Source organism: Corythoichthys intestinalis, chromosome 17, assembly GCF_030265065.1.
Source record: "Corythoichthys intestinalis isolate RoL2023-P3 chromosome 17, ASM3026506v1, whole genome shotgun sequence".
In the NCBI taxonomy this organism is placed as follows: domain Eukaryota; kingdom Metazoa; phylum Chordata; class Actinopteri; order Syngnathiformes; family Syngnathidae; genus Corythoichthys; species Corythoichthys intestinalis.
The window spans coordinates 3,657,123-3,684,763 of record NC_080411.1 but is presented as its reverse complement, the minus strand read 5'-3'; the positions used below and the strand labels follow the sequence as shown (position 1 = coordinate 3,684,763).

General features: G+C 39.4%; 2 protein-coding genes across 6 annotated transcripts in view; both read left to right on the top strand.

Moving 5' to 3' along the window:
• The first annotated feature begins 192 nt into the window (after positions 1-192).
• Positions 193-14,127, top strand: LOC130905392 (DNA repair protein XRCC4-like). The gene is made up of 8 exons (XM_057818743.1): positions 193-349; positions 880-1,023; positions 1,094-1,284; positions 5,295-5,461; positions 5,530-5,661; positions 5,721-5,818; positions 10,440-10,560; positions 12,733-14,127. Exons 2-8 carry the CDS (start codon positions 882-884, stop codon positions 12,809-12,811), a joined length of 930 nt encoding a protein of 309 aa, XP_057674726.1. The 5' UTR covers positions 193-349; positions 880-881; the 3' UTR covers positions 12,812-14,127.
• Positions 14,128-14,369: 242 nt separating this feature from the next.
• Positions 14,370-27,641, top strand: part of LOC130905378 (versican core protein-like) — a 33,139-nt gene continuing 19,867 nt past the window's right edge. For 2 of the 5 annotated variants that reach the window (XM_057818712.1, XM_057818717.1), the window contains exons 1-5: positions 14,465-14,623; positions 20,296-20,444; positions 20,606-20,959; positions 26,252-26,426; positions 26,489-26,616. In XM_057818712.1, coding sequence (XP_057674695.1) covers positions 14,619-14,623; positions 20,296-20,444; positions 20,606-20,959; positions 26,252-26,426; positions 26,489-26,616 — 811 coding nt within the window. In that variant the 5' untranslated portion in view covers positions 14,465-14,618. The other 3 variants (XM_057818713.1, XM_057818714.1, XM_057818716.1) reach the window with 3 other exon arrangements.

Here is a 27,641-nt window from a genome sequence, read left to right as displayed (position 1 = left end):
AGTAACAGCAGGTCCAAAAAGGGTGCTGAACTGTCTCTGGATGATTTCCACACAACGAAAAGTTTGTAACAATGTCCCGCTTGAATTTTTTTTTCATGTAGTTGTTTGCAGGATATAGATAATTTTGAAAGACCCTTTGACCTTAATTGTCAACAGAAACATGTTAGGGATAGTCTTTTTCCATGAACGCTGCTCTATCTGGCAGTTGCACATAAGCAGCATTTTAATGACGCAACGTCGCATGATGATGACGTAGACGAATGGCCCAGGTGCAGTTTGGGCTTTATAGAGCAAGAAAAATAAATAAAAAGACAGGTTCTGGCCTTTCCGTAAAAGGAAAAGTTTTTGGGTAAGTTGGTGTAAGCTTACGGTGTTCAATGATGTTTTTGCTAAAGTTAAGTCGCGTCGAAATGTCAGCATTGACGTCTGCGAGCTAACTGCAGTTTAGCATTCAGCCAACAAAGCTCCACCGCGAGTTCAACAGTTGCTACGTGGGTGAAATTTATATAAAGTTGATTACATAATGCTGTATAACCTTCTAAACTAGCACTGTTCAGGTGGACTACTTTTGAAATGTATGTTTTATTAAAGGAGAAAGCTAAAACTGACGCACTGGCCAATCAACCTCAACGTGTCACTCTTTGCCCAATTTGGCCTAACCAATGGGGATTATAGGCATTTTAACTATTTTAGTGCCATTGACGATGATCCATGTCCAGTTATGTGGCGTCCAGTCATCCTTCTGCTATGAATTGAAATGAGTTTGTCACTAGTTAATCACTAGTAGACGACCAATCCATTTGAATCTTCAAATGGATTGGACGTGTAGCGCAGTCAATGGCAGCCAACGAGTGAATAAAAATCCCTTTTCATCCACAGCGATGCACTCGTCAGTCCGAGAAATCCTCATCTCATCCGAGCCGGACTCCCCCTACTTCCTCCGCGTGGACGGGAGCGGTTGGGACACTGCGTCCGGCTTCCGGCTGCTGCTAAGCGACGGACGCCACGCGTGGAGAGGTGAAGGTAAGAATCACCTTTGACCGTCGTCCGGTACTTAGTGTAGCCCTGACGATGACAACAACATTTCTCCTAGCGAGCGAGGCCTCTGTGTGCCAGGAGGCGGCGGAACTAGAGATGCCCGAAGACAAGTACATTCAGGACCTACGGGAGGCGCTCACAGGGGAGGGTAGCCCGGCCTCTTACCGCTTGACATTGTTGCCGTCACCACCCGACGGCGGCGCCGAGCTCACGCTGACCTACCACAAAGTCCAGAAGGACATCTCGGTGAGTCATCGCTGGTGCATGTGCTGACAAATTGACATTACAAGAAGTCACATGCGAAATTGCTTAACCGCACCGAATTCAGCGTTGTATGACTATTTTTATCAGCCAAAAAATGTTTCCACTTCCACACATGTACGGTCAGTTTGGCCCCCACCCGGTTCGACTCCGTTATGACTGTTGTCAAGCCCGCCTCGTCCCTAAAAGCAGAGTTTAAGTTCGGCGCTAACGCTAATGTACAGCTCCATCGCTGCCGTCCTCTGTGCCTCTTGCTCTTTGCTGACATAGTTGCTGCATGAATTTCGATTTGGGGCACTTGACAGTTCAGACAGAAGCCACATTCTGGAAAAATGTGTCCCAGATCTGATTTTAACCACATACAAAAGTGTCCTAGAGCAGATTTTAAAATGTTCCACTTTTATGCAACCTGTCCCAATTCAAATCGGAAAGTTAATTTTTCATTGGTGTCGGAAAAACATGAAAAAATCGGATTTATGCATTAAGACCTGCGGTGTGAACCTAGCCTTATTGGCACCTTGCATTTGCACTTGATCTAAAAAAACTGATGTTTGCATTATTTTTATTTGGGGCTGCAGCTGTCGAATATTTTAGTAATTGACTGAAAATTCTATCAATTGATCGAGTAATCGGATAAAACATTTTTTTTTTTTTTTTTTAGGTAACGAGCAATTATAAATATACAGTGTATCACAAAAGTTAGTACACCCCTCGTATTTGTGCAGATATTTAAGTATATCATTTAGGGCTGCTGCTATCGAATATTTTAGTAATCGAGTATTCGACTGAAAATTATATAAATTAATCGAGTAATCGGATAAAACATTTTCTTTATGTAAGGAGCAATTATAAATATTTCTAATACTGAACCATTTTCAGTCAATCAATGTATTTATTTTTTATGTACATTGTTGAAAACAGCCAACAATTGCATCTAAGAAGTGACTCGGGGGAAAAAAAATTTTTTTTTACTCTTTTCGCTCAAAAACTTCTAAATCTTATGGAGAAAAAAAAATCATTACGCTTGATAAAACACTAGGGCTGCAGCTATCGATTATTTTAGTAGTTGATTAATCAATGAACTAGTTAGTTCGAATAATCGAGTAATTGGATAAACATGAAAAAAATTAAAATACCTGAGCTGGGCCTCAAACGGTATTAAAAAAATAAATAAATAAAGGATCAACATATGTTCAACAAAAGAACAATTGGCTAACTTACATAGAAAAAGTCCACTACCAATGCTATAAATGCTATAAAATACAATTTTTTTATTTTTTTATTTTTTTTATTACAATGCTCTCAACAAATAGTTCTGACACATATTCCCACAAAAATTGGCTAAGTATACCTTTAAACTAAATTTCGAACGCATTAAAAAACATTAGCTTAAACAAAAACCTAGCTTATGTTGGTCTTAACAGGGAGCAGCTGGATTTGGCCATGTAAAATGAGGAAGACTAGAGGGCAGTGTATCCACCCAAATCAAAAAACCTAAATGCAAACACTTTCAAAAACGAACCACTACAACGACACTTTAATTAAACGAATACTCGAAGCAGCAAATTTTAATTTGAATCTTTTTTTTTTCTAATCGAATACTCGAGTTAATCGATTAATCGTTGCGGCACTAATATAATTTCATGGGACAACACAGACAAACGGCTCGCAAACAGTTTGCTGAAGACATGTCAACTAAAGCACATGGATTACTGGAACCATGTTTTATGGTCTGATGAGACAGGCGGGCTTTCTTGTGTACCGTCTTCAGAAGAGGCTTCCTCCTGGGGTGACAGCCATGCACACCAATTTGATGTAGAGTGTGGCGTATGGTCTAAGCTCTAACAGGCCGACCCCCCACTTCTTCAATCTCTGCAGCAATGCTGACAGCACTCCTGTAACGAGTCACATGACATTTTGGAGGGAAAGTGACAAGCAGTACTCAATTTGGACATTTAGGGATGTACGTAGTTTCCAAGGGGTGTACTCACTTTTGTTGCCAGGGGTTTGGATATTAATGGCTATATTTTGAGTTATTTTGAGGGGAAAATAAATTAACTCTACTATATAAGCTGCACACAGACTACTTTTCATTGTGTCATTTTGTCAGTGTTGTCCCATGAAAAGATATACTTAAATATCTGCAGAAATGCGAGGGGTGTACTCACTTTTGTGATACACTGTAGCTTAGTAAAGAGAGGTACGAGAGTCATTTTTCGAGTGTCCCAGAGCTTGCGAAGCTTGGAAAAAAAGCGCATTTTTCAATGTTTCGTCAGCCGTGATTGCGTATATCCGTCTGCCGAAACAGCCTGATAGCACAGATATAAGTACGCCTGCCCTTTGCTATTGAATGCGTTGTTGACGTTAGCACGGCGGGGCTCTGAAAATAGAACAAGGCTCTATTTTGCAAATTCATTCAAATTTGCCGTTCCGTTCAAGACAGCCGTCCACCGCTCACTTTCGTCAAAAAGTCAGATCCAAAATACTGTAATGCCCCGGATAGGGGGGAAGAAGGTGAGGAGTCGAAATTGGCTTACCACTTTATTGAGGCAACATTAATAAAGAAAAACAAAAAACAAAATAACAGCGGGCTGCCGCGACATGCGACCGCTATCTCGCCCGTTCTCCCATTTTTCCTACTCGCTTCCTTCTACGTTACAGCTCCCCGGTCTGATCGTCAAAGGGGGCTGCGCATAGTTACTGACATTAAAATACACAGTGAATGCCGTATTTTTTGGACAATAAGTCATAACCTGTTTATACAGTGCCCTCCATAAATATTGGCACCCCTGGTTAAGATGTGTTTTCTAAGCTTCTAATAATTTTTTGTTAATTCAAATAATATGGGACCTTAATGGAAAAAAAGAGAAAAATCCAACCTTCAATACAAGTGCATTCATTCAATGGGGAAAAAAATCCCACATAAAGAAAAAATTATTTGACATCAAATAATGTGTTCATTTTGTATATTCCATAATTGTGACACACATCATTTCATGTCAAATAATTATTTCTTTATGTGGGATTTTTTTCCCCATTGAATGAATGCACTTGTATTGAAGGTTGGATTTTTCTCTTTTTTACCATTAAGGTCCCATATTATTTGAATTAAAAAAATATATTAGAAGCTAAAAAACACATCTTAACCAGGGGTGCCAATAATTATGGAGGGCACTGTAGGTCGCACCAGCCATAAAATGCCCAACGAAGAGGAAAAGAACATATAATTCGAACCGTAGTATAAGTAAAAGTCAGGAAATTTGCTTGCTAAAATCCAACACATAGAACCGATATGTCATCTTGAAAATCAATTTAAAATAAAAATACATTAGAGAGCAACATGCTGAATAAGTGTACAGTATGATAATGTTACATGATGCATGAAGAAAATGGCCGGTATGTTAACTGAACATTATTACACTATTAAAAGCTATTCAGATAACTATAGTATAAAGACCGTACTAACAAGTTTAGCAAACCATCAGTGTCACTCCAAAACACCAAAATAACATGTGAAATGATATAATAATCTGTTAATAATTTCACACATAAGTCACGCCAGAGTATAAGTCACACCCCCAGCCAAACTATGAAAAACAACTGCGACATATAGTCCAAAAATTACAGTAGGTAGCCACCGAACCCTTCACACTAGGCTGCCGCTAGTCTGAAACAGCCTTAAAAAAACAAAAACAAAACAACAACAACAAGAAAACATCTCCTTTGCAAGGCGTGGCGGTGCGCCACAATCTTTTACATGTAGGGGAAACCCTGTATCGGTTTGATATCGGCATCAGCTTTTTGGTGTTGGACAATATCGGGATATCGGTTAAAAAGTCATTACCGGACAACTGTACTGACAATTTGTGTGAGTGAAACTATCTGCAGTCAGGCATGGGCATTAAATAAATTTAAAGTGGCATTAAAAAGCATTAAATGAGATTTGCTGATACCTGTAGAAATCCTAAAAACGTCTTCCCGCTTCGGCGGTTCAGTTCAGGTTGGGCTCGGTGATGCTGAACCCCGTTCCGGAGCCGCGGGAGGCCGTGAGAGCTTTGCTGACTTACAGTCTGGAGAGAGGAACCTCTCTGGAGCGCCATAACCAGGAGCTCCGGGAGCAGAACCGACGGCTGGGACGAGAACACGGCCGCATCGCCGCAGAGTAAATACGGCGAACGTCGATCTCTGCTCAAAACATCCGATAGCGAAGAATGTTGCTTTGTTTTTCAGGCTAAAGCGCTACGCAATCGGGAGAGAGGAGCTGGAGACGGAACTTTACTCTCGCTTTGTCGTGGTCCTCAATGAAAAGAAAGCGAAAATCCGCAGCCTGCAGGAAAAGCTCAAGGCGCTACAGGAAGTCAGGTATGCCGTCGCGCCACCCCATGCCAGACAACCTGAACCGAAGTCGGTTTTTCGGGCAGGAGCGACAAGACTGATCTGGAAAACGACGAGTACGCTGGCAGCACCGATGAAGACGCCGAAGCTGCGCCAGATGCCGCTGCGGCAGCGGCTTCTGACGGTAAGTGTCGAAAATCAATTGGGGATTTTTTTCATTCATTTTCAAATACATTTACAGGAGTGCCAAAAATTCAACACATCATTCAATATAGAGTTAAATTTGTTATTTCAATATTTATTATGAAATATAAATAGCAATAAGATATACAAATCAATGTCGAAATTAAAATACGAAACTGAAAATAAATGAATAAGCAGTGACCCGATCTCGGATAAGCGGGAGAAAATGTATGGATGAATGAATAACCAAAAATTGAAATAAATGACTACCGTAATTTTTGGACAATAAGCTGCTACTTTTTCCCCCTCATTTTGAATCCTGCGGCTTATAGTCCAGTGGAGTTAATTGTAAGCCTGCCATAAGACTGTCATTATTATGACATTACACTATCATGGGCATTATTAACGTTATGACTTATGTCACTAACTCTATGTCAAACTCGGATCTTTACATCCATTCAAAAGTGAGATAATTTGCAGGATGACAAAATATGACATCTGTCATAAGCATTCATTAATGCTCATTGCAGTGTCATGTCATCATTATGATGGTGTTATGACAGGCTTATAGCACCACTGTCAATTCAAGTGTTACCAAACACCATAACTAGCAATTAATGAAACAACTGGAACAGTAACTGAAGACATAATTGGCAAAGAACATGAATTTTGATTGGTATTCACATCTGTAGCGCTGCAATGCATGCTAGGAGGCATGTTGAATGAAAACCGTGTTGGCAGCAGATATTGACTGTCTCCCCCAAGGGAGCAGTGATGGCCAATTGAAGCTTCTTGAAGCAATGAAGCTTTTCAGCCAATTGGTTCAAAGCTTCATGGTGGTTCGTTTGGTCGTATGATTCTGCTGTCAAATATACTGTTACCGGTTAATATCTTTTTTCGTGTAAATATCGCATAACACAGTGAGCGCAGCTGCTATGGAGGTAGATTTGTGTCTTTATTATTCAATAAAAAAAAAAAAGTTGCTTCAATCATAATATTTTCAATCAAAGAAAAAGTCTCTTCAATCAAAAAAAATGTGTTTGAATGCAAAAATAAATTTGAAACTCAAAAAAAATGTATTAGGAAAGAAAAAACATAACTTTCAAAAATAAATAAATAAATAAAAGGGATTGTCATTTTTCTCCGTGAGATCTCGATGTCACACCGCCGTACCGGTGCCCTATTTTCGGCTTGGACTCGAGCAGAGTCCGTTGGCTGGATGGAGCCCTGGTGGCCATTATTCTTGCTTCGTGCTTTTATGCCATTGGCGTAGTCACCTGCCACTCAAACATGTCGGGAGTAGCGTTGAAGTTGGATCTTTGTGTCAAAATGATTCAATCGAAAAAAAGTGCCTTCAAAACTTTTTCCACTTAGAAAAAAATAGTTTAAAACTTTTTGCTTTTCCAAAAAAGTGACACTTCAAAAAAATATATATATATTTGAATTTTTTTTAAAAATTCAAAAAAATATATATTTTTGCAAGTGATTTTTTTCTTTGATTAAAATAGCTTTTTTGATTGAAGCAACTTTTATTGGGATTGAATGATTTAGACACAAATGTCCTACCCATAATATGGCTCAAACAGAAAAAGAATTCCTTCAATCAAAGAAAACAGTTTCAATGAAAAATTAAGTGTTCAAATGTGAATTTCTAAGTTTGAAATAATTTTTAACATTCAAAAACTTTTTTTCTACGATTGAATTTTTCTTTTATTTTTGATCGATTTTTTTGTTTGAAGCAACTTATGTTTTGATTGAATAATAAAGACACAAATGTCCTAGCCAAAATGTGGTCCAAACGCAGAACTACATTACGCCAATCAAAAAAGTTGTTTCAATTATTTAAAAAAAAAAAAAAAAAAAAAAAAAAGGTTCCAAATACATTTTTTTGAGTTTTGAGTCAAATTTATTTTTGCATTCAAACACATTTTTTTTGTTTGATGTGACTTTTTCTTCGATTGAAAATAAATATTTTGATTGAAGCAACTTTTTTTTTTTTTTTTTTAATTGAATAATAAAGACACAAATCTACCTCCATAAACTGCGGCTTACAGTCCAGTGCGGCTTATCTATGAACAAATGTTTTCGTGGCAAATTTGGTGGGTGGCTGTTGATAGTCCGAAAATTACGGTAAATTTGATTGAAATCATGGTGTAAAATGGACATTATCCATTTTTTAAATCAATGAATAAATTTGATGTATCAACTAACAAGTCAGTAAATATTTCAGTAAGTAGATTTAAAAATAGAAGTAAAGTCAAAATTTGAAATAAATCAATGCAAAATAAAGGGCATTAAACCAGTAAGTGAATGAATAAAATGAATAAAATTTGAAATTAAAAAAAATGTCATTAAATTGATTTAAAAATTGAGATTAATAAATGTTTTGAAATAAATTAAAATGGACATAATAAAATATTTCAACAAATAAAGAGATTAAAATTGAAAATAAATAATTTGTTTTTAATCAATAAATAGATATTGAAATAAATGCTGAAATGATGACATGACCTTTTTAATTATTGATGATGCATTTATCATTTTCTTTTGGCTCTCTTCTGCGCCTCTGGTGGAAAGTTTTGGATTGACGTCTGTGGCCCTCGGAGGTGGTAAATAATAAGCGCCAGGCTAGCATCAGCTGCGCACATGTGCTCGCTTGTGTGTTGTTGTAACGCGCTCGACATATCTTAGCCATGATGTCAGCGCTAACGTATACGCTGACAACTTCCTCGCAGCATGCTTTTTCCACTCTACCGTCACACTTGGTCCACGTCGCTTGTCTTGTTTCTGTAAGCCATCGGCACCAACAGATAGGACGGCGGCGCCACCATTGGGGGCCATGGCTACTCCGCATTTTTTCCACTCGCAACATGGACACTTTCGTTGCTGTTGATGGTGATAGACATGCAATGGTGTGGTTTATAAACAATTCATTACAAGTCTTGAAATAAGTTTCTCATGAGTAGACATTTGAAGGAGGAGGGTGGCAGCGTCTGAACTAGGGATGTCTCGATCACATATTTTTACACCTGAGTCCGAATCACCTGATTTTGAGATTCTGCCAGGTCCCGATCTGTTACCGAAAAAAAAAGTTTCATTTAGTTACATAGTTTTATTTGAATAAAAGTTCTTAACATGTTACAGTACTGTACGTTTTACAGTACTTCCTCTTCCACTTTTTCCAGGAATGTTGCGGAGTATAGAACGTATATGTTCTTGTATCTTTTGGCAATCCCATTGTATTTCTATTATTTTGTTACTTTTTTAGCCCTTAAACAGTATACAGTACAGGCCAAAAGTTTGGTCACACTTTCTCATTTGTGCGTTTTCTTTTATGACTATTTACGAGGGCTGTCAAACGATTAGAATTTGTAACCGAGTTAATCACAGCTTAAAAATTATTTAATAGCAATTCAAACCATCTCTAAAATATGCCATATTTTTCTGTAAATTATTGTTGGAATGGAAAGATGAGACACAAGACGGACATGAACATTGAACATACTGTACATAACTACTGTATTTGTTTATTATAATAATAAATCCACAAGATGGCGTTAAGATTATTAACGTTCTTTTTGTTAAAGAGATCCACGGATAGAAAGACTTGCAGTTCTTAAAAGATAAATTTACGTGCAAGTTATAGTAAATTTATATTAAAACGGCCCCCTGCCGTTCTTCCAGTGTCATTAACTACGTAAGGTGAAATACACCACAAGGTGTCAATGGCGAGGTGTCAAAGTCTGAGTAAGTTTTATGTGTATTTTACACAGCTATTTTGATGGCGAATGCCAGTTCGCTTTACATTGAGCGCTTTTCTTTTTGTTAACATTATTTTTTCGAGAGATAGTATTATCTTATTATTTGATATATATCTTATATAATATTATTTATATAATATTTTTGTTGTGCTTTCACTAAATGATACTGTAGCGACTTAACTGTTCCGCCCAAATGCATGATGGAAAGTTGGGCAACCACGACTGTCAGTGGTGGCTGCAAATGGTATACAGTATGTTCTGCGTTGTGTTCAATTAGGCGTGTTAAGAAAAAGGTCTCCTTCTCCGCCCAAATGCATGATGGGAAGTTGGGCAACCATGACCGTCAGTGGTGGCTGCAAATGGTATACAGTATGTCCTGCGTTGTGTTCAATTAAGCTTGTTAAGAAAAAGATTGTCTCTTGCTCCGCCGTAATGTATGATGGGAAGTTGGGCAACTACGACTGTCAGTAGTGGCTGCCAAAGCTTAAGCCAATAAAAGGCGCGGTCCAATGAGCGCCTGTGTCCACTCGCATTTCTCTGCCTTTTCGCTCTCAATGTGCTAAAACGGCGTCATTGTAAACTGTTTGAGGTAACGCGTGAACAGGTCATTCCATGCATGCGTTAATTGCGTCAAATATTTTAACGTGATTAATCCAAAAAAAATTAATTACCGCCCGTTAACGCGATAAATTTGACAGCCCTACTATTTACATTGTAAATTCTCACTGAAGATAATAAAATTATAAATGAAAATGTGTGGAATTGTGTACTTAGCAAAAAAAAAAAAAAAAAAAAAAAAAAATACAGTCAGTATTGTAGTATCTTTAAAGTAGCCAACTGTGTGTGCTGTATGTATTTTAGAGGCGAGGCCCTGCTCCCCCACCCCGTTGGACGACATCACGGACGTGGCGCCCAATCGGAAGCGGCGTTTCCGCCACCGGGGAGCCCCTGCGGACACGGCCGTCAAGCGACCGCATGCAAGGTAGTGGCCAAAGGATCAACATAAAAAATGTGTTTTTGTTCAACAATCAAAGTTGAATCATTGGCTGCTATTGACAGGGTCCGCTTTAATGTTATTTCACAAAAAAACATTGGCTGCAGTATGATTATGCAGTAATTTAGGCCAGTCTTACTGAATAAATGCCTTTTAATATTTCATATTCCATTTAGCACAAGACTTATTCAGTGGCGCCTCCAGAAATTTTTCATAGGGGTGGCCAGATGGGGCCACTTAAAATCTTGGGGTGGCTAAAACTAAAAGCCATAATTTCAGGTTTTCATTATATTATTGCAGTAAAAAGGTCAAGGGAAAACTATCAGAAAGACATAAGAACACAGCTACTGATACACTTTGGTGTATTGTGTAATATTTGATGTTACTCATGATTCAATGTGCATAGTCCATAACTGTCCAGTCAACATTTTGAGTTCCACAACAATTCTGTTTTATTGTGTTATGTATATATATTAGGCATAAGTTGTACATTTAACTAGGGCTGTCAAACGATTAAAATTTTTCAATCGAGTTAATCGCAGCTTAAAAATTAATTAATCGTAATTAATCGCAATTCCAACCATCTCTAAAGTATGCCATATTTTTTTGTAAATGATTGTTGGAATGGAAAGATAAGACGACAGATATATGCATTCAACATACTGTACATAAGTACTGTATTTGTTTATTATAACAATCAATCCACAAGATGGCATTAACATTATTAATATTCTTTCTGTGAAAGGGATCAACAGATAAAGACTTGTAATTCTTAAAGGATAAATGTGAGTTTGTATATTGTGACTAAATATTGCCATCTAGTGTATTTGTTGAGCTTTCAGTAAATGATACTGTAGTGACTTAACTGTTCTTCCCAAATGCATGATGGGAAGCTGTGCAACCATGACTGTGTGTGGTGGCTGCAAATGCTATATCTTCTCTGCGTTGGGTACACTACATGGTGTTAAGAAAAAGATCAACTCCTGTCATTCTTCCCCACGTCGCTTCCCACAATATTTATAGTTGCTGTGGGAGATGACAAAGCTTTTGCCAATTAAAAGCACGGCCCCAATGAATGCTTGTCTACTCCACTCACTTGACACTGCCTCTTATAAGTATAAGTAAAACGGCGCCATTGTAGGCTCTTTACTGCAATGCGTGAATGAGTTGTAACGCGAATGCGTTAATTGCGATAAATATTTTCACGTGATTAATTTAAAAATATATATACTGCCCGTTAACGCGATAAAATTGACAGCCCTACATTTAACAAAACAAAATAAATGCATTCATTTGGGATGAAATGCATAACTGATGCTACAACAATCTAACGATATACTGGCAAGTGGGGTGGCCAGTGGGGTGGCCAACCAATTTACAGGGGTGAAAGTGGCCACCCCTGGCCACCCCCTGGTAGCGCCACTGGACTAATTTGTCATGACCATACAATTTATTTAGCAAATGCAATTTGCAGTCTGCTCTCTGTTGCCTTTTTCTGGTTCTGAATCTTCCTCCTCCATTGGGCCGAATTCTAAATCTGCTGAAATCGCTACTCTGCCGATGTCATCACCCTGGACGCTATAATGACCGGAGTAGCTAAACGGCAGACGAAAGACTCATTTCTAATCATCTGCACTTTGCCAAATTGTTGTATAAAGTCGAATCGTCTCAAAATATGATTTTAATTCACATAACAATGCTCTTTAAGAGTTTTTTATGGTGTCACAGGCACTTTAGGTTACTTGGGAATAAATTAGCCGGCCCTTCACAGTCCAAATTTTGCATGATGGTACCTAAACACTACTATTTTCTGAAGGAAACTTCTAAAAGCACTTGACCATAGTGCCTTGGCACCGAGATGCCTAACTCTTTCAGTGCCATTGACGATGATAGACGTCCAATCATAAGGCTCTTAAACATTTCAACCCGTAGTTTAATTAAAATTTCTTTAAATGAGTTTGTCACTCTCCTGCTTTAAATGGATTGGATGTCTAGCGCCGTCAAGGAGAAATGCGCTCAATTTTGTAATTGCTTGAGGCGGGGCCGACCCATATGTTTCCACTTTTGCTACTTGTGGACCACATGATGCGCTTCCTGTCTCAACAGGAAGTGGCTGTTGTTAAACAAGCCTCATTAGCTGTTTGTGTGTGCGCACTGCAGGAACACCCCACTGGCGGCAACCGATCCGCTGCCGCTGCGCCGCCCGGATGAAGAGGAGGACCTCTTTGAGGACTTCTAACGTACAGCGAGAGAAGGCATTTTGTCACTCAAAAGTTAGCCATTTGGCTGCCTTTGACTCATGAGGTGTCAAACTTGTGGTTCAGGGGTCATATCCGCCCCACTGCCTCATTTTTGTGGCCCGCAAAAGTCACCCACGTGCAGGGACTTCATGTTTCTTGCTAAAATGAATAAGCCATCAAATTTCTGTTATCCTAAATGAAATGTTGAGAAGTACAGAAATCAGAATATTTGCAGTTTTTTTTTAAATTTATCATGAATAAATGAATATTTATTAAAAAGAAATACCAGTACTGTACTTGCTTTTTTTTTTAAATGTAAAAAGTATTAACGAAAAATAAATAGAATATACGCTGTTTTGTCTTTTTAAAATTAAAAAAAAGAATATTTAATATTAATTTTCTTAAGTTGTAAATGTAAATACATATTAACTTGAAAATTTCGTATGTAGAGACGTTCGTAAGTAGAGGTACCACTATATATCCTGTTTTTATTTAAGTAATTTAAAAAACATTTTTTGAAATAGTGTTTTGTTTTGGGAAAACTGGTCTTGAAAGTCCAGTGTCAACCTGTACTACATGTCGGCGTCTAAATGAAAAGGGAGTCTATGGTAGGATACCCAGGAAGACCCCACTTCTGACCCAGAGACAAAAAAGCCAGAAACTTACCAGAGAAAGCCAAAAATGTTTTGGGAAGAATGTTAGAGCTTTTTGGGAAAAAGGCATCAACATAGAGTTTACAGAAAAAGACGAGGCCTTTAAAGAAAAGAACATGGTCCCTACAGTCAAACATGGCAGAGGTTCCCTGGTGTTTTGGGGTTGCTTTCCTGCCTCTGGCACTGGACTGCTTGACAGTGTGCATGGCATTATGAAGTCTGAAGACTACCAACAAATTTTGCAGCATAATGTAGGGTTCAGTATGGGTCTTCCAGCAGGACAATGACCCAAAACACACTTCAAAAAGCACTAGAAAATGGTTTGAGAGAAAGCACTGAAGACTTTTAAAGTGGCAGGCAACGAGACCAGACCTGAATCCCATAGAACACCTGTGGAGTGATCTGAAAATGGCACCCTTCAAATCTCAGAGACGTGGAGCAGTTGGCCGAAGAAGAATGGGCTAAAATTCCAGCAGAGCATTGTAAGAAACTCACTGATGGATACCGGAAGCGGTTGTTTGCAGTTATTTTGTCTAAAGGTTGTGCTACCAAGTATAAGGCTGAGGGTGCCAATACTTTTGTCCGGTCCATTTATGGAGTTTTGTGTAAAATGATTTTAAAAAAAATGTCATTCTCTTTAGTGTTTTTTTTATCATTGCCAGCAAAATAAAAGAAGATATTACTACCAAAGCATTTGTAATTGCAATCATTTTCTTTTTAGCATATTGTATGCCATGATGCACCTCCCTCCAAAGTCCTGATTTTGTTCTTTGTGATCGATATCTTCCTGATCATGATATAGAAAGTCGACTGGCCCTTTAACCTTCTGGCCCCCTCCCCTCTTTAATGGTTCCTCCCTTGTTTTATGGGCTGTGTGTGCGTGTGTTGTTCCCCCTCCTCACTGGTCTTCTTCAAGTTCATTAGGAGTTGCTGCACTTCCTCAGGCAGACTTGGACAGTTGGACTGGATTGCTTGTGTAGCCCCTGAAGGTGAGATCACATTTTTGCTTTTTCACTTTAGGGAGCCACAACCTTTTTTTTTTTTTTTTTTTTTTTTCATCATTGACTTGTTGGCAACTAGTTTTGATCATCGGGTGGTATACAAATCACTATTCTATTCCACTGGGCTGGAGACCAAAAACCATGCACGGAGCATGATGTAAGTATGCAACTGTCTGATTGTTTTTGGGCTTGATAAATGATGGAGGGGGGTTAAAACTTGCTCTTTTCAATTTGATATGTGCCAGTTACCATTTCAAAGTGTACCGTGGTATGAAAACGTCACGATTTCAAAACCTCTAAAATTTCTCGTCATGCCGTTCCTACGGTATTAGGTATTTTTTATGTCCCAAAAATGCAGGGAGGAATCCCTCGCTTGCAGCTGCAAGGCTCACCCCTCCAACTCCGGTTGTTGCTCTTTAGTTAGTAAGTCAGCTGTGCTGTACAATGGCTGGAGGAGGTCAAGCACCTGAACTTTTTCCCACATGGAAGAAAACAAAATCGCTGGTATGGTAGTACTTCGTCTACAGAAAAGTTACAGACGGCCGAGGCCAGTGGCACCTCCAGAAATTTTTCATAGGGGTGGCCAAATTGGGCCACTTAAAATCTTGGGGTGGCCAAAACTAAAGCCATAATTTCAGGTTTTCATTATATTATTGCAGTAAAAAGGTCAGGGGAAAACTATCAGAAAGACTTAAGGACACGGCTACTGATATACTTTGGTGCATTGTGTAATATTTGATGTTACTAATGATTTAATGTGCATAGTCCATAACTGTCCAGTCAACATTTTGAGTTCCACAACAATTCTGTTTTATTGCGTTATGTATATATTAGGCATAAGGTGTACATTTGACTGGGGGTGTAAAACGATTACAATTTTTAATCGAGTTAATCACAGATTAAAAATGAATTAATCGGGAATATTCGCAATTCAAACCATCTCTAAAATATGCCATATTTTTCTGTACAATTATTGTTGGAATGGAAAGATAAGACGGATATATACATTCAACATACTGTACATAAGTACTGTATCTTTTTATTATAGCAATCAATCCACAAGATGGCATTAACATTATTAACATTCTTTCTGTGAAAGGGATCCACGGATAGAAAGACTTGTAATTCTTAAAGGATAAATGTGAGTTTCTATATTGTGACTAAATTAGGGCTGTCAAAATTATCGCGTTAACGAGCGGTCATTAATTTTTAAAATTAATCACGTTAAAATATTAGACGCAATTAACGCACACGCCCCGCTCAGACAGATTTAAATGACGGTACAGTGAAATACCTACATGTTAATTGTGTTTTATGGAGTTTTGCCGCCCTCTGCTGGCGCTAGGGTGCTACTGATTTTATAGGCTTCAGCACCCATGAGCATTGTGTAAGTAATTATTGACATCAACAATGGCGGGCTACTAGTTTATTTTTTGATTGAATTTTTTACAAATTTTATTAAAACGAAAACATTAAGGGGGTTTTAATATAAAATTTCTATAACTTGTACTAACATTTATCTTTTAAGAACTACAAGTCTTTCTATCCATGGATCGCTTTAACAGAATATTAATAATGGTAATGCCATCTTCTTGATTTATTGTCAAAATAAACAAATACAGTCCTTATGTACCATATGTTTAATGTATATATCCATCTTGTGTCTTATCTTTCCATTCCAACAATAATTTACAGAAAAATATGGCATATTTTATAGATGGTTTGAATTGCGAATAATTGCGATAAATTACGATTAATTAATTTTTAAGCTGTAATTAACTCGATTAAAAATGTTAATAGTTTGACAGCCCTAGACTAAATACTGCCATCTAGTGTATTTGTTGAGCTTTCAGTAAATGATACTGTAGCGACTTAACTGTTCTTTCCAAATGCATGATGGGAAGCTGTGCAACCATGACTGTGTGTGTGGTGGCTGCAAATGCTATATCTTCTCTGCGTTGGGTACACTACATGGTGTTAAGAAAAAGATCAACTCCTGTCATTCTTCCCCACGTCGCTTCCCACAATATTTATAGTTGCTGTGGGAGATGACAAAGCTTTTGCCAATTAAAAGCACTGCCCCAATGAATGCTTTTATCTGATCCACTCACTTGACACTGCCTCTTATCTCTGTATAGAAGTAAAACGGCGCCATTGTAGGCTGTTTGCGGCAATGCGTGAATGAGTTGTACTGCGAATGCGTTAATTGCGATAAATATTTTCACATGATTTTTAAAAATTAATTACCGCCCATTAACGCGATAAATTTGACAGCCCTACATTTAACAAAACAAAATAAATGCATTCATTTGGGATGAAATGCATAGCTGATGCTACAACAATCTAACGATATACTGGCAAGCGGGGTGGCCACTGGCCGAGGCTTAGAGGAGGAAGACCAACCGACATGTAAAACATGTTTGCGGAGGGTGGGTGTCAGAGGGAGCAATGCCTCCAATATGATTTCGTATTTACAGTGCCTTGCAAAAGTATTCGGCCCCCTTGAATCTTGCAACCTTTCACCACATTTCAGGCTTCAAACATAAAGATATGAAATGTAATTTTTTTGCCAAGAATCAACAACAAGTGGGACACAATCGTGAAGTGGAACAACATTTATTGGACAATTTAAACTTTTTTAACAAATAAAAAACTGAAAAGTGGGGCGTGCAATATTATTCGGCCCCTTTACTTTCAGTGCAGCAAACTCACTCCAGAAGTTCAGTGAGGATCTCTGAATGATCCAATGTTGTCCTAAATGACCGATGATGATAAACAGAGTCCAAATGTGTGTAATCAAGTCTCCTTATAAATGCACCTGCTCTGTGATAGTCTCAGGGTTCTGTTTAAAGTGCAGAGAGCATTTTGAAAACCAGGGAACACACCAGGCAGGTCCGAGATACTGTTGTGGAGAAGTTTAAAGCCGGATTTGGATACAAAAAGATTTCCCAAGCTTTAAACATGTCAAGGAGCACTGTGCAAGCCATCATATTGAAATGGAAGGAGCATCAGACCACTGCAAATCTACCAAGACCCGGCCGTCCTTCCAAGCTTTCTTCTCAAACAAGGAGAAAACTGATCAGAGATGCAGCCAAGAGGCCCATGATCACTCTGGATAAACTGCAGAGATCTACAGCTGAGGTGGGAGAGTCTGTCCATAGGACAACAATCAGTCGTACACTGCACAAATCTGGCCTTTATGGAAGAGGGGCAAGAAGAAAGCCTTTTCTCAAAGATATCCATAAAAAGTCTCGTTTAAAGTTTGCCACAAGCCACCTGAGAGACACACCAAACATGTGGAAGAAGGTGCTCTGGTCAGATGAAACCAAAATTGAACTTTTTGGCCACAATGCAAAACGATATGTTTGGCGTAAAAGCAACACAGCTCATCACCCTGAACACACCATCCCCACTGTCAAACATGGTGGTGGCAGCATCAGGATTTGGGCCTGCTTTTCTTCAGCAGGGACAGGGAAGATGGTTAAAATTGACGGGAAGATGGATGCAGCCAAATACAGGAACATTCTGGAAGAAAAGCTGTTGGTATCTGCACAAGACCTGAGACTGGGACGGAGATTTATCTTCCAACAGGACAATGATCCAAAACATAAAGCCAAATCTACAATGGAATGGTTCAAAAATAAGCGTATCCAGGTGTTAGAATGGCCAAGTGAAAGTCCAGACCTGAATCCAATCGAGAATCTGTGGAAAGAGCTGAAGACTGCTGTTCACAAACACTCTCCATCCAACCTCACTGAGCTCGAGCTGTTTTGCAAGGAAGAATGGGCAAGAATGTCAGTCTCTCGCTGTGCAAAACTGATAGAAACATACCCCAAGCGACTTGCAGCTGTAATTGGAGCAAAAGGTGGCGCTACAAAGTATTAACGCAAGGGGGCCGAATAATATTGCACGCCCCTTTTCAGTTTTTTATTTGTTAAAAAAGTTTAAATTATCCAATAAATTTTGTTCCACTTCACGATTGTGTCCCACTTGTTGTTGATTCTTGACAAAAAATTAAAATTTTATATCTTTATGTTTGAAGCCTGAAATGTGGCGAAAGGTTGCAAGGTTCAAGGGGGCCGAATACTTTTGCAAGGCACTGTATGTGACCGCCTGTCACATTATACAAAATTAAAGATGAGTAAAAGTTGTCATGAACGTTTTCTACCAGCTACGAGAGTTAACTCCAGCGTGTTTAGTGTGTCTAGCGGTGGTAAAACATACTATAACGTAAGCCTGTCAACGAGGCAGATAACACGGCTAATTAGCATACCAAGACGGCTAACTCGTTTCCTCTCTAACATTAGTCTACTTTTGTTTAAGTCTTCCGCCATTTTAAAAATCAGTTGAAAATAAAATTTTAATAATACAGCCTTTGGTGTTTTGCTGACTGTTGAGAGAGAGAGAGAGAGAGAGAGAGTGTGTGTGTGTGTGTGGGGGGGGGGGGAATGTAAACACGATACAAGTCATACGCACGTGCTTTATATGGAAAATAATGTTATTATCTTTGTTCTGATGATAATATTGTTGAGCTGTGGCTGTGGGTTTAGCCCTTTAATATCTGCAACATGACGCAATTATCAGAGAATCCCAAAATTTGAAAAATAAGGTCCTAATGAAACCTTTTTTTTTTTCAAATTTGTAAAAAGAAAAGTCAAAATGAAAATGTGTAATAAGCGCTCTAATATCTATAACCCTTGCTAAATACTGTTTAATTTTCTCACGGAACCTGCAGATGCATGTGTTGACTTGCATCCATCATTTCTTTTTTTCCACAGAGAAATGTCAAAATTCTGAACTGGTCTCAAAATCATTAAATTTTAGGTGTATCAAATGTGATACATTTGGCAATAAAGGGTTAAGCTCACCTAAAGGACTGCATTTTACATTTTATTTACTTTTTTTTTTTTTTAACTGAACATTATACTTAACAGTATGTTCCAATTTGCTAATATGTTGTTTTGAGAAAAAATCCTGTTCAATGGAAAAAATGTTTTTTATTTATTTAAACAAGACATCTCAAAATAACACATTTTAGAGGTGCAATCGCAATACCATGATATTTTGGCTTAAAGTTATCATACCGTCAGACTCTCATACCGGCACGTGCCAATTTTCAATAATAGTTCAATGTTTAAACTTTTTATTTCATGCTGGAAGTCAATCAAGTTGTCACTCATGTTCTCAGTTATCATTTTAAGCGATTACGCTGTTGGTGGACGGATGACAATCAAATTTGGTGGCTAAGTATATTCAAGGCACGCATTGAATCGAGCCGTCCTCATCCTCTCAGCCTCCTAAAAAACATGTTTGTTTCAGAAAGATAGGTGTTTTGATTCATCTTTTTTATAAAGTGAATAATGCTGGCCACTTACTTCAGCCCCAGGACACCTGGGCAGCACCATACCAATTCTTGGTTAAAAGCAAAAAAATCTTGCAGTTAGCGTTTATTTTACGTAAATATGGCAAACTCAGATGCCAATGCAGTAGCGGCTAATTTCTCCCATTGTTTTTTTCACAAAGTTTCAAAATGCATGCATAGTACGAAAAATATCGAACAAATCACTCCTGAGACAATCCTTCCTGTTTGTATGCGCTACAGCTTTCGTACTTTTTCACAAACCTGGCTGAAATTCGGCTTGTGCTCGCTAAATGTGCTGTCTGCGACTGATTCCTACTATATGAGGCGGACTTTAGTCCAGCCCCCTATGGGAAAACGTGATGCAGAGAATGAGGAAGTGTCAGGTCAATAGATTTTGAAGTGTACGTATTGTCATTCAGAAGGCTCAAAAATACTTTTTTAATTCATTGCATTGATTTTTACCGCAGCACTTCTAGCTGTCGAGGAACTAACTGTGTCGGGGTGACTGGGAGAGCTTCGTTTGAACAAAACTTGTACATCTCAGGCCGGATGGAGGCGCTTCTACGCGCTTGCGTCCTGCTGCTGCTGTGCGCAGGTTCTGCTTGCTTGCAACCAGGTGACTCTCATCTTGATGAAAAGTTCATGTACTGAAGTCAAAGTTTAACAAAATCCAAAATTTCTTTTTGTAAAAAGACATAGAGTGAATGTTCATGTCGTTTTGAGTAAAATCTTGACAAAACGAGCCATTTTGCACGGATCTCCTGATTCCGCGTGCAGCGGACGAGAAAATGGCGGCCCGGCGGCTTGCGGAAGGCCGGCTGGCGGGCTCCGTTATTCTCCCGTGCGAATTCTCCACGGCCCCGGCTACGCCCGAGGACGACGGCGAGTTGAGGGTCAAGTGGACCCGCGAGGAGGCCGACGGGGAGAGGGTGGTCCTGGTGGCCCGGGGGGCCGCGGTCAAGGTGGGCCCCGACTTCGTGGGCCGAGCCTCCTTGTCGGGTCAAGGGTCCGCAGCGGGCGATGCAGGCCTCATCCTCGTCGGGCTCAGGGCCGCAGATGCCGGACGCTACAGCTGCGAGGTCACGCGAGGGATGGAGGACAGGCGCCAAGGCGTCACCCTCAGCGTCACAGGTGAGGGAGGACATTTTTTCAACGGCCAATCGCAACCTTTGCGTGTAAACATTTCAACCATACACGGCAACATTAGAAAGTTGATTTTCCTGGTGGAAAAAAAGCCCGCAAACAGTTTGCTGAAGACATGTCAACAAAGCACATGGATTACTGGAACCATGTCCTATGGTCTGATGAGACGGGCAGGCCTTCTTGTGTACCGTCTTCAGACGAAGGCTTTCTCCTGGGGTGACAGCCATGCACACCAATTGGATGTAGAGTATGGTGTATGGTCTAAGATTATATATACATTAGGGGTGTCAAACGATTGAAAAATTTTAATCGAGTTAATTACAGCTTAAAATTTAATTAATCGCAATTCAAACCATCTATAAAATATGCCATATTTTTCATATATTTTCCAATTATTGTTGGAATGGAAAGATAAGACACAAGATGGATATATACATTCAACATACGGTACATAAGTAATGTATTTCTTCATTATAACAATAAATGAACAAGATGGCATTACCATTATTAACATTCTGTTAAAGCGATCCATGGATAGAAAGATTTGTAGTTCTTAAAAGATAAATTTTAGTACAAGTTATAGAAATTTTATATTAAAACCCCTCTTCATGTTTTCGTTTTAATAAAATTTGTAAAATTTTCAATCAAAAAATAAACTAGTAGCCCGCCATTGTTGATGTCAATAATTACTTACACTGTGCTCATGGGTGCTGAATCCTATAAAATCAGTCGCACCCAAGCACCAGCAGAGGGTGGCAAAACTCCGAAAAACACAACAAGTACAGCTTTCACTGTGCTGTCATTTTAATCTGTTTGAGCAGGGCATTTGTGCGTTAATTGCGTCAAATATTTTAACGGGATTAATTTTAAAAATTATCGTTCGTTAACGCGATAATTTTGACAGCCCTAATATATATATATATATATAATAAATAAATATATACATAAAAGATATACTTCAATATCTGCAGAAATGCGAGGGTGTACTCACTTTTGTGATACTGTAATTTCAAGTCATACAAGTTTCAAGTTATGGTCAATACTTGACTATAATTATTATGACACAGATACATAATGCAATTTACTAGACTCAATCAGTCGGTGGGTCATCTATTAGTAAAGAGTCGCTTTGAGTTGATTCAATTCTTCTAGTAAAACGAGCCCTGATCAAGTCGTTGCAGTGACTAAGTCTAAGTCTAACAGGCCGACCCCCCACCTCTTCAATCTCTGCAGCAATGCTGACAGCACTCCTGTAACGAGTCACATGACATTTTGGAGCGAAAATGACAAGCAGTACTCAATTTGGACATTTGGGGATGCACGTAGTTTCTAAGGGGTGTACTCACTTTTGTTGCCAGGGGTTTAGATATTAATGGCTATATTTTGAGGGGAAAATAAACTAACTCTACTATATAAGCTGCACACAGACTACTTTTCATTGTGTCAGCGGTCATTTTGTCAGTGTTGTCCCATGAAAAGATATACTTAATATCTGCAGAAATGCGAGGGGTGTACTCACTTTTGTGATACACTGTACATTAAAACTGTCCTGACCAATCGGACACTCATATTTCCATTCTCCTTGTCAAGCAGCTGAACAGGACAGGTTACCAAAAAAAAAAGTTGTAGCTTTGCATGTCAATATTTTTAGGTCATCAACGATCATATTTTTGTGTGACTGAAGTCGTGGTTTCCCCCGTCAAAGGTTGTTTTCTTGTCAAAAGCAGGGGTGAAAGTGGCAAGAATTTCTTGCCGGAACTCCCCGACGTGAAGGTCGCCACGGAGCCAGAAATTTTATTTATTTTTCATTTAAAATGGTATTTTTTCAATGATTTGCCGAATAAAAGTTAACAAAAACAGCAATAACCCCAACCTCCATCGCCTAATTTTTATTTTCCCTCATTTCCTCACATACAAATCTAGATTTTAACTACTTAAGAACATAGGATATACAGTGCCTTGCAAAAGTATTCGGCCCCCTTGAATCTTGCAACCTTTCGCCACATTTCAGGCTTCAACATAAAGATATGAAATTGAATTTTTTTGTCAAGAATCAACAACAAGTGGGACACAATCGTGAAGTGGAACAACATTTATTGGACATTCATTCATTCATTCATTTTCCATGCCGCTTTTCCTCACGAGGGTCGCGGAGGTGCTGGAGCCTATCCCAGCCAACTACGGGCAGTAGGCAGGGGACACCCTGAACTGGTTGCCAGCCAATCGCAGGGCACAAGGAGACATACAACCATTCACGCACAAACTCATACCTACGGACAATTTAGAGTGTTCAATCAGCCTACCATGCATGTTTTTGGGATGTGGGAGGAAACGGGAGTTCCCGGAGGAAACCCACGCAGGCACGGGGAGAACCTGCGGGGAGAACATGCAAACTCCACACAGGAAGGCCGAAGCCCGGAATTGAACCCTTGATCTCAGAACTGTGAGGCAGATGTGCTAACCAGGCAGATGTGCTAACCACTAAGCCAGGGGTTCCCAACCTATTCCACTAAGGCACACTGTGGGTGCAGGATTTCATTCTTACCAAACAAGATGACAACACTTTTTCCCCAATCTGGTGTTTTACAAGTGCAATCAGTTGATTGCAGTCAGGTGTGGCTTGTTTTAGCAGAAGCCTCATTGGTTCAACTGTCTCTGCTGGATCGGCTGGAACAAAAACCAGGACCCACAGTGTGCCTTGAGGACTGGGTTGAAAACCCCTGCACTAAGCCACCGTGCCGTACCGTATTGGACAATTTAAACTTTTTTAACAAATACAAAAACTGAAAAGTGGGGCGTGCAATATTATTCGGCCCCTTTACTTTCAGTGCAGCAAACTCACTCCAGAAGTTCAGTGAGGATCTCTGAATGATCCAATGTTGTCCTAAATGACCGATGATGATAAATAGAATCCACCTGTGTGTAATCAAGTCTCCGTATAAATGCACCTGCTCTGTGATAGTCTCAGGGTTCTGTTTAAAGTGCAGAGAGCATTATGAAAACCAAGGAACACACCAGGCAGGTCCGAGATACTGTTGTGGAGAAGTTTAAAGCCGGATTTGGATACAAAAAGATTTCCCAAGCTTTAAACATCTCAAGGAGCACTGTGCAAGCTATCATATTGAAATGGAAGGAGCATCAGACCACTGCAAATCTACCAAGACCCGGCCGTCCTTCCAAACTTTCTTCTCAAACAAGGAGAAAACTGATCAAAGATGCAGCCAAGAGGCCCATGATCACTCTGGATGAACTGCAGAGATCTACAGCTGAGGTGGGAGAGTCTGTCCATAGGACAACAATCAGTCGTACACTGCACAAATCTGGCCTTTGTGGAAGAGTGGCAAGAAGAAAGCCATTTCTCAAAGATATCCATAAAAAGTCTCGTTTAAAGTTTGCCGCAAGCCACCTGGGAGACACACCAAACATGTGGAAGAAGGTGCTCTGGTCAGATGAAACCAAAATTGAACTTTTTGGCCACAATGCAAAACAATATGTTTGACGTAAAAGCAACACAGCTCATCACTCTGAACACACCATCCCCACTGTCAAACATGGTGGTGGCAGCATCATGGTTTGGGCCTGCTTTTCTTCAGCAGGGACAGGGAAGATGGTTAAAATTGACGGGAAGATGGATGCAGCCAAATACAGGAACATTCTGGAAGAAAACCTGTTGGTATCTGCACAAGACCTGAGACTGGGACGGAGAGTTATCTTCCAACAGGACAATGATCCAAAACATAAAGCCAAATCTACAATGGAATGGTTGAAAAATAAACGTATCCAGGTGTTAGAATGGCCAAGTCAAAGTCCAGACCTGAATCCAATGGAGAATCTGTGGAAAGAGCTGAAGACTGCTGTTCACAAACACTCTCCATCCAACCTGACTGAGCTTGAGCTGTTTTGCAAGGAAGAATGGGCAAGAATGTCAGTCTCTCGATGTGCAAAACTGATAGAAACATACCCCAAGCGACTTGCAGCTGTAGTTGGAGCAAAAGGTGGCGCTACAAAGTATTAACGCAAGGGGGCCAAATAATATTGCACGCCCCACTTTTCAGTTTTTTATTTGTTAAAAAAGTTTAAATTATCCAATAAATGTTGTTCCACTTCACGATTGTGTCCCACTTGTTGTTGATTCTTGACAAAAAATTAAAATGTTATATCTTTATGTTTGAAGGCTGAAATGTGGCGAAAGGTTGCAAGGTTCAAGGGGGCCGAATACTTTTGCAAGGCACTGTAACAGCAGCAGCTGGGGAAATCTCCTTGCTGTCCGTGGAATAAAATCAATAATAAATATTGTTGGAAACAGATTACGCTAGACAAGCACTTTATTATGCTTGTTGTTAACACTTGTGTATGTAAATCTGATGTTGGTAGATTGTTTTCTTCATGGAACTCAAATGCATGTGTGGCAGCTTAGCTTTTTTTTTTACATAGCGTTTTGACAGTTGCTGTCATATTTTTGGTATCAAAGCACCGTGTACCGGAACAGCATTCCGGCCCTGAATCTTATACAGGAACTGTGTCCTGGCCCTGAATCTTATACCGGAACTACGTTCCTGACCGTTCTGGCCCACTTTCACCCCTGGTCAAAAGTTACACATTAGTTGGGTAAATTCCTGTCCTGATGACACTAAAACTGTCCTAATTCGGCGTTTTGTCAACTCCAGTAACTTTGCCCTTCAAAACTTCTCATCAAAATTTACAGATTGGTTTGTTAAATTTGTATTTTAATGACACTTGTATTTTGTCATCTAAAGCAGAGCCGGCCCAGGCCATTTGGGGGCTCATAGTTTTGGCCCACCATTTTGTCACAGTGTACTGTGAAACCCATACATGCAATCCGACCCATACGTCCATATTTTGTATATTAATCAGATTATGTTGCACTGCATACTTCAAACTTCTCACCCCAAATGATTGTCAGTACTTACAGTAGATAGCGTCAAACCTTTTTCTAAAAGAGGAAGGAAAGAAGTTAAGAACTTTCATTTTTTTAAGCTTGTAATCAAGTATCAAAACACACAAAAGTCAAATAAAGCAAACTGTAGTAAACAAAATAGAATATAAATTAAATAATTGCCAGATTGGGGGCCCCCTAGTGCTCAGGGGCCCTAAGCAGCTGCATAGTCTGCGTATAGGCTGGGCCGGCCCTGATCTAAAGTAATTTGTACCTTCAAAATATTTAGCTTTGACTGTCAAACGTAGAGGATTTTCTCTCCTTTTGACAAAAAAGTTAATTTTTTAAATGAGTCAATGAAAACGGTACGCCCTTGCCCTCAGGTGTGGTATTCCCCTACCGTGCCAAGGGCATCCGCTACTCGCTGGACTTTGCAGCGGCAGCAGAGGCGTGTCTGTCGGTGGACGCGGTGGTGGCCACCCCCGAACAGCTGACGGCCGCCTTCCACGACGGCCTGGACCACTGCGACGCGGGCTGGCTCGCTGACGGGACCGTCAGGTGACCGAGGCTCCGCCTTTGCAACGAACAGTGTGATCAAATGTTTTTTTTTGTTCTTTCAGATATCCCATCGTGCATCCTCGCTCGGGTTGCCAAGGAAACCTCAACTATAGAGCGGGCGTGCGCACGTACGGTGCGCGCTTAGCCACTGAGAAATACGACGTCTTTTGTTACGTGGACAAACTTGATGGTAATGTATATACCTATTAGGGCTGCCACGACTCATCCTCAGCTAATTGTCCAGCAAATGAATCGGCAGCCATTCGTATATTACAAATCCTCTTTTCTCAGACTCTTACATCATTAGCTTCCATTGACGACGTCCAACCTATTTAAAGCAGGACAGTGAGCGCGAAAGTTCATTCGCTGCCAGCCCTCCCACTTCCAATGGATTGGTCGTCTACTAGTGGTAAACTCATTTAAAGAGTTTTAATTACATTTTTAAGAGCCACATTACTGGGCAGCTGTCATCGTCAACGGCACTAAAGAGTTCATTGATTTTTCAAAATGAAAACTAAATATTGCCGTATCTATTTTAAAAAAAAAATGTTATAAAGTTAAAACAAAAAAAGGTTTGCTTGTTAAATTTAAAACAACAAAAGGAAAAAAATTTGATATTCCATTTTTTTATTTTAAAAAAAAAGCGAAAAATGTCAAAAATGGGTTAACTTTAAAACAACACTAGGTAACTTTTCAACCTTTACAAAAAATTTTCTTAAGATTTGTGATAATGTGTCGACTGACAACTAATTGAATGACACTTCTTTAAAATCTTGTGGGGGTATGTATCACTTTCACCAGCACTTATAACTTTGAGGTTCCTGCCACCCTAAGCCACACGGTTGCTAACCGCCATATGCCATTGTTTAGCCACAACTGGATTCATTACCTTATTACTATTCATCTTTCACACAGCTGCTGGAAACAGAAATGTGGTTTAATCCATCTTCAGGCGACCGGGAGATGGATTTTTGATTAATTGATGATTTAACGACACTACGTGGGTGTGCGCTTGCCCTCATGTGAAACGCAAAATTGGTCTTCATGGGAAACACAGTCTTCCTTAAGGCAAAACACTACCGCTTTTGCCTACCGGCGTCACTAAAATTGACCAAAACTGAAAAGTTACCAAGTGTTGCTTTGATTTATTGATTAAAAAGATTTTTTAAAATAAATACTCTAACAAACCAACTTTTTTTTCTTTAAGTCATCTTC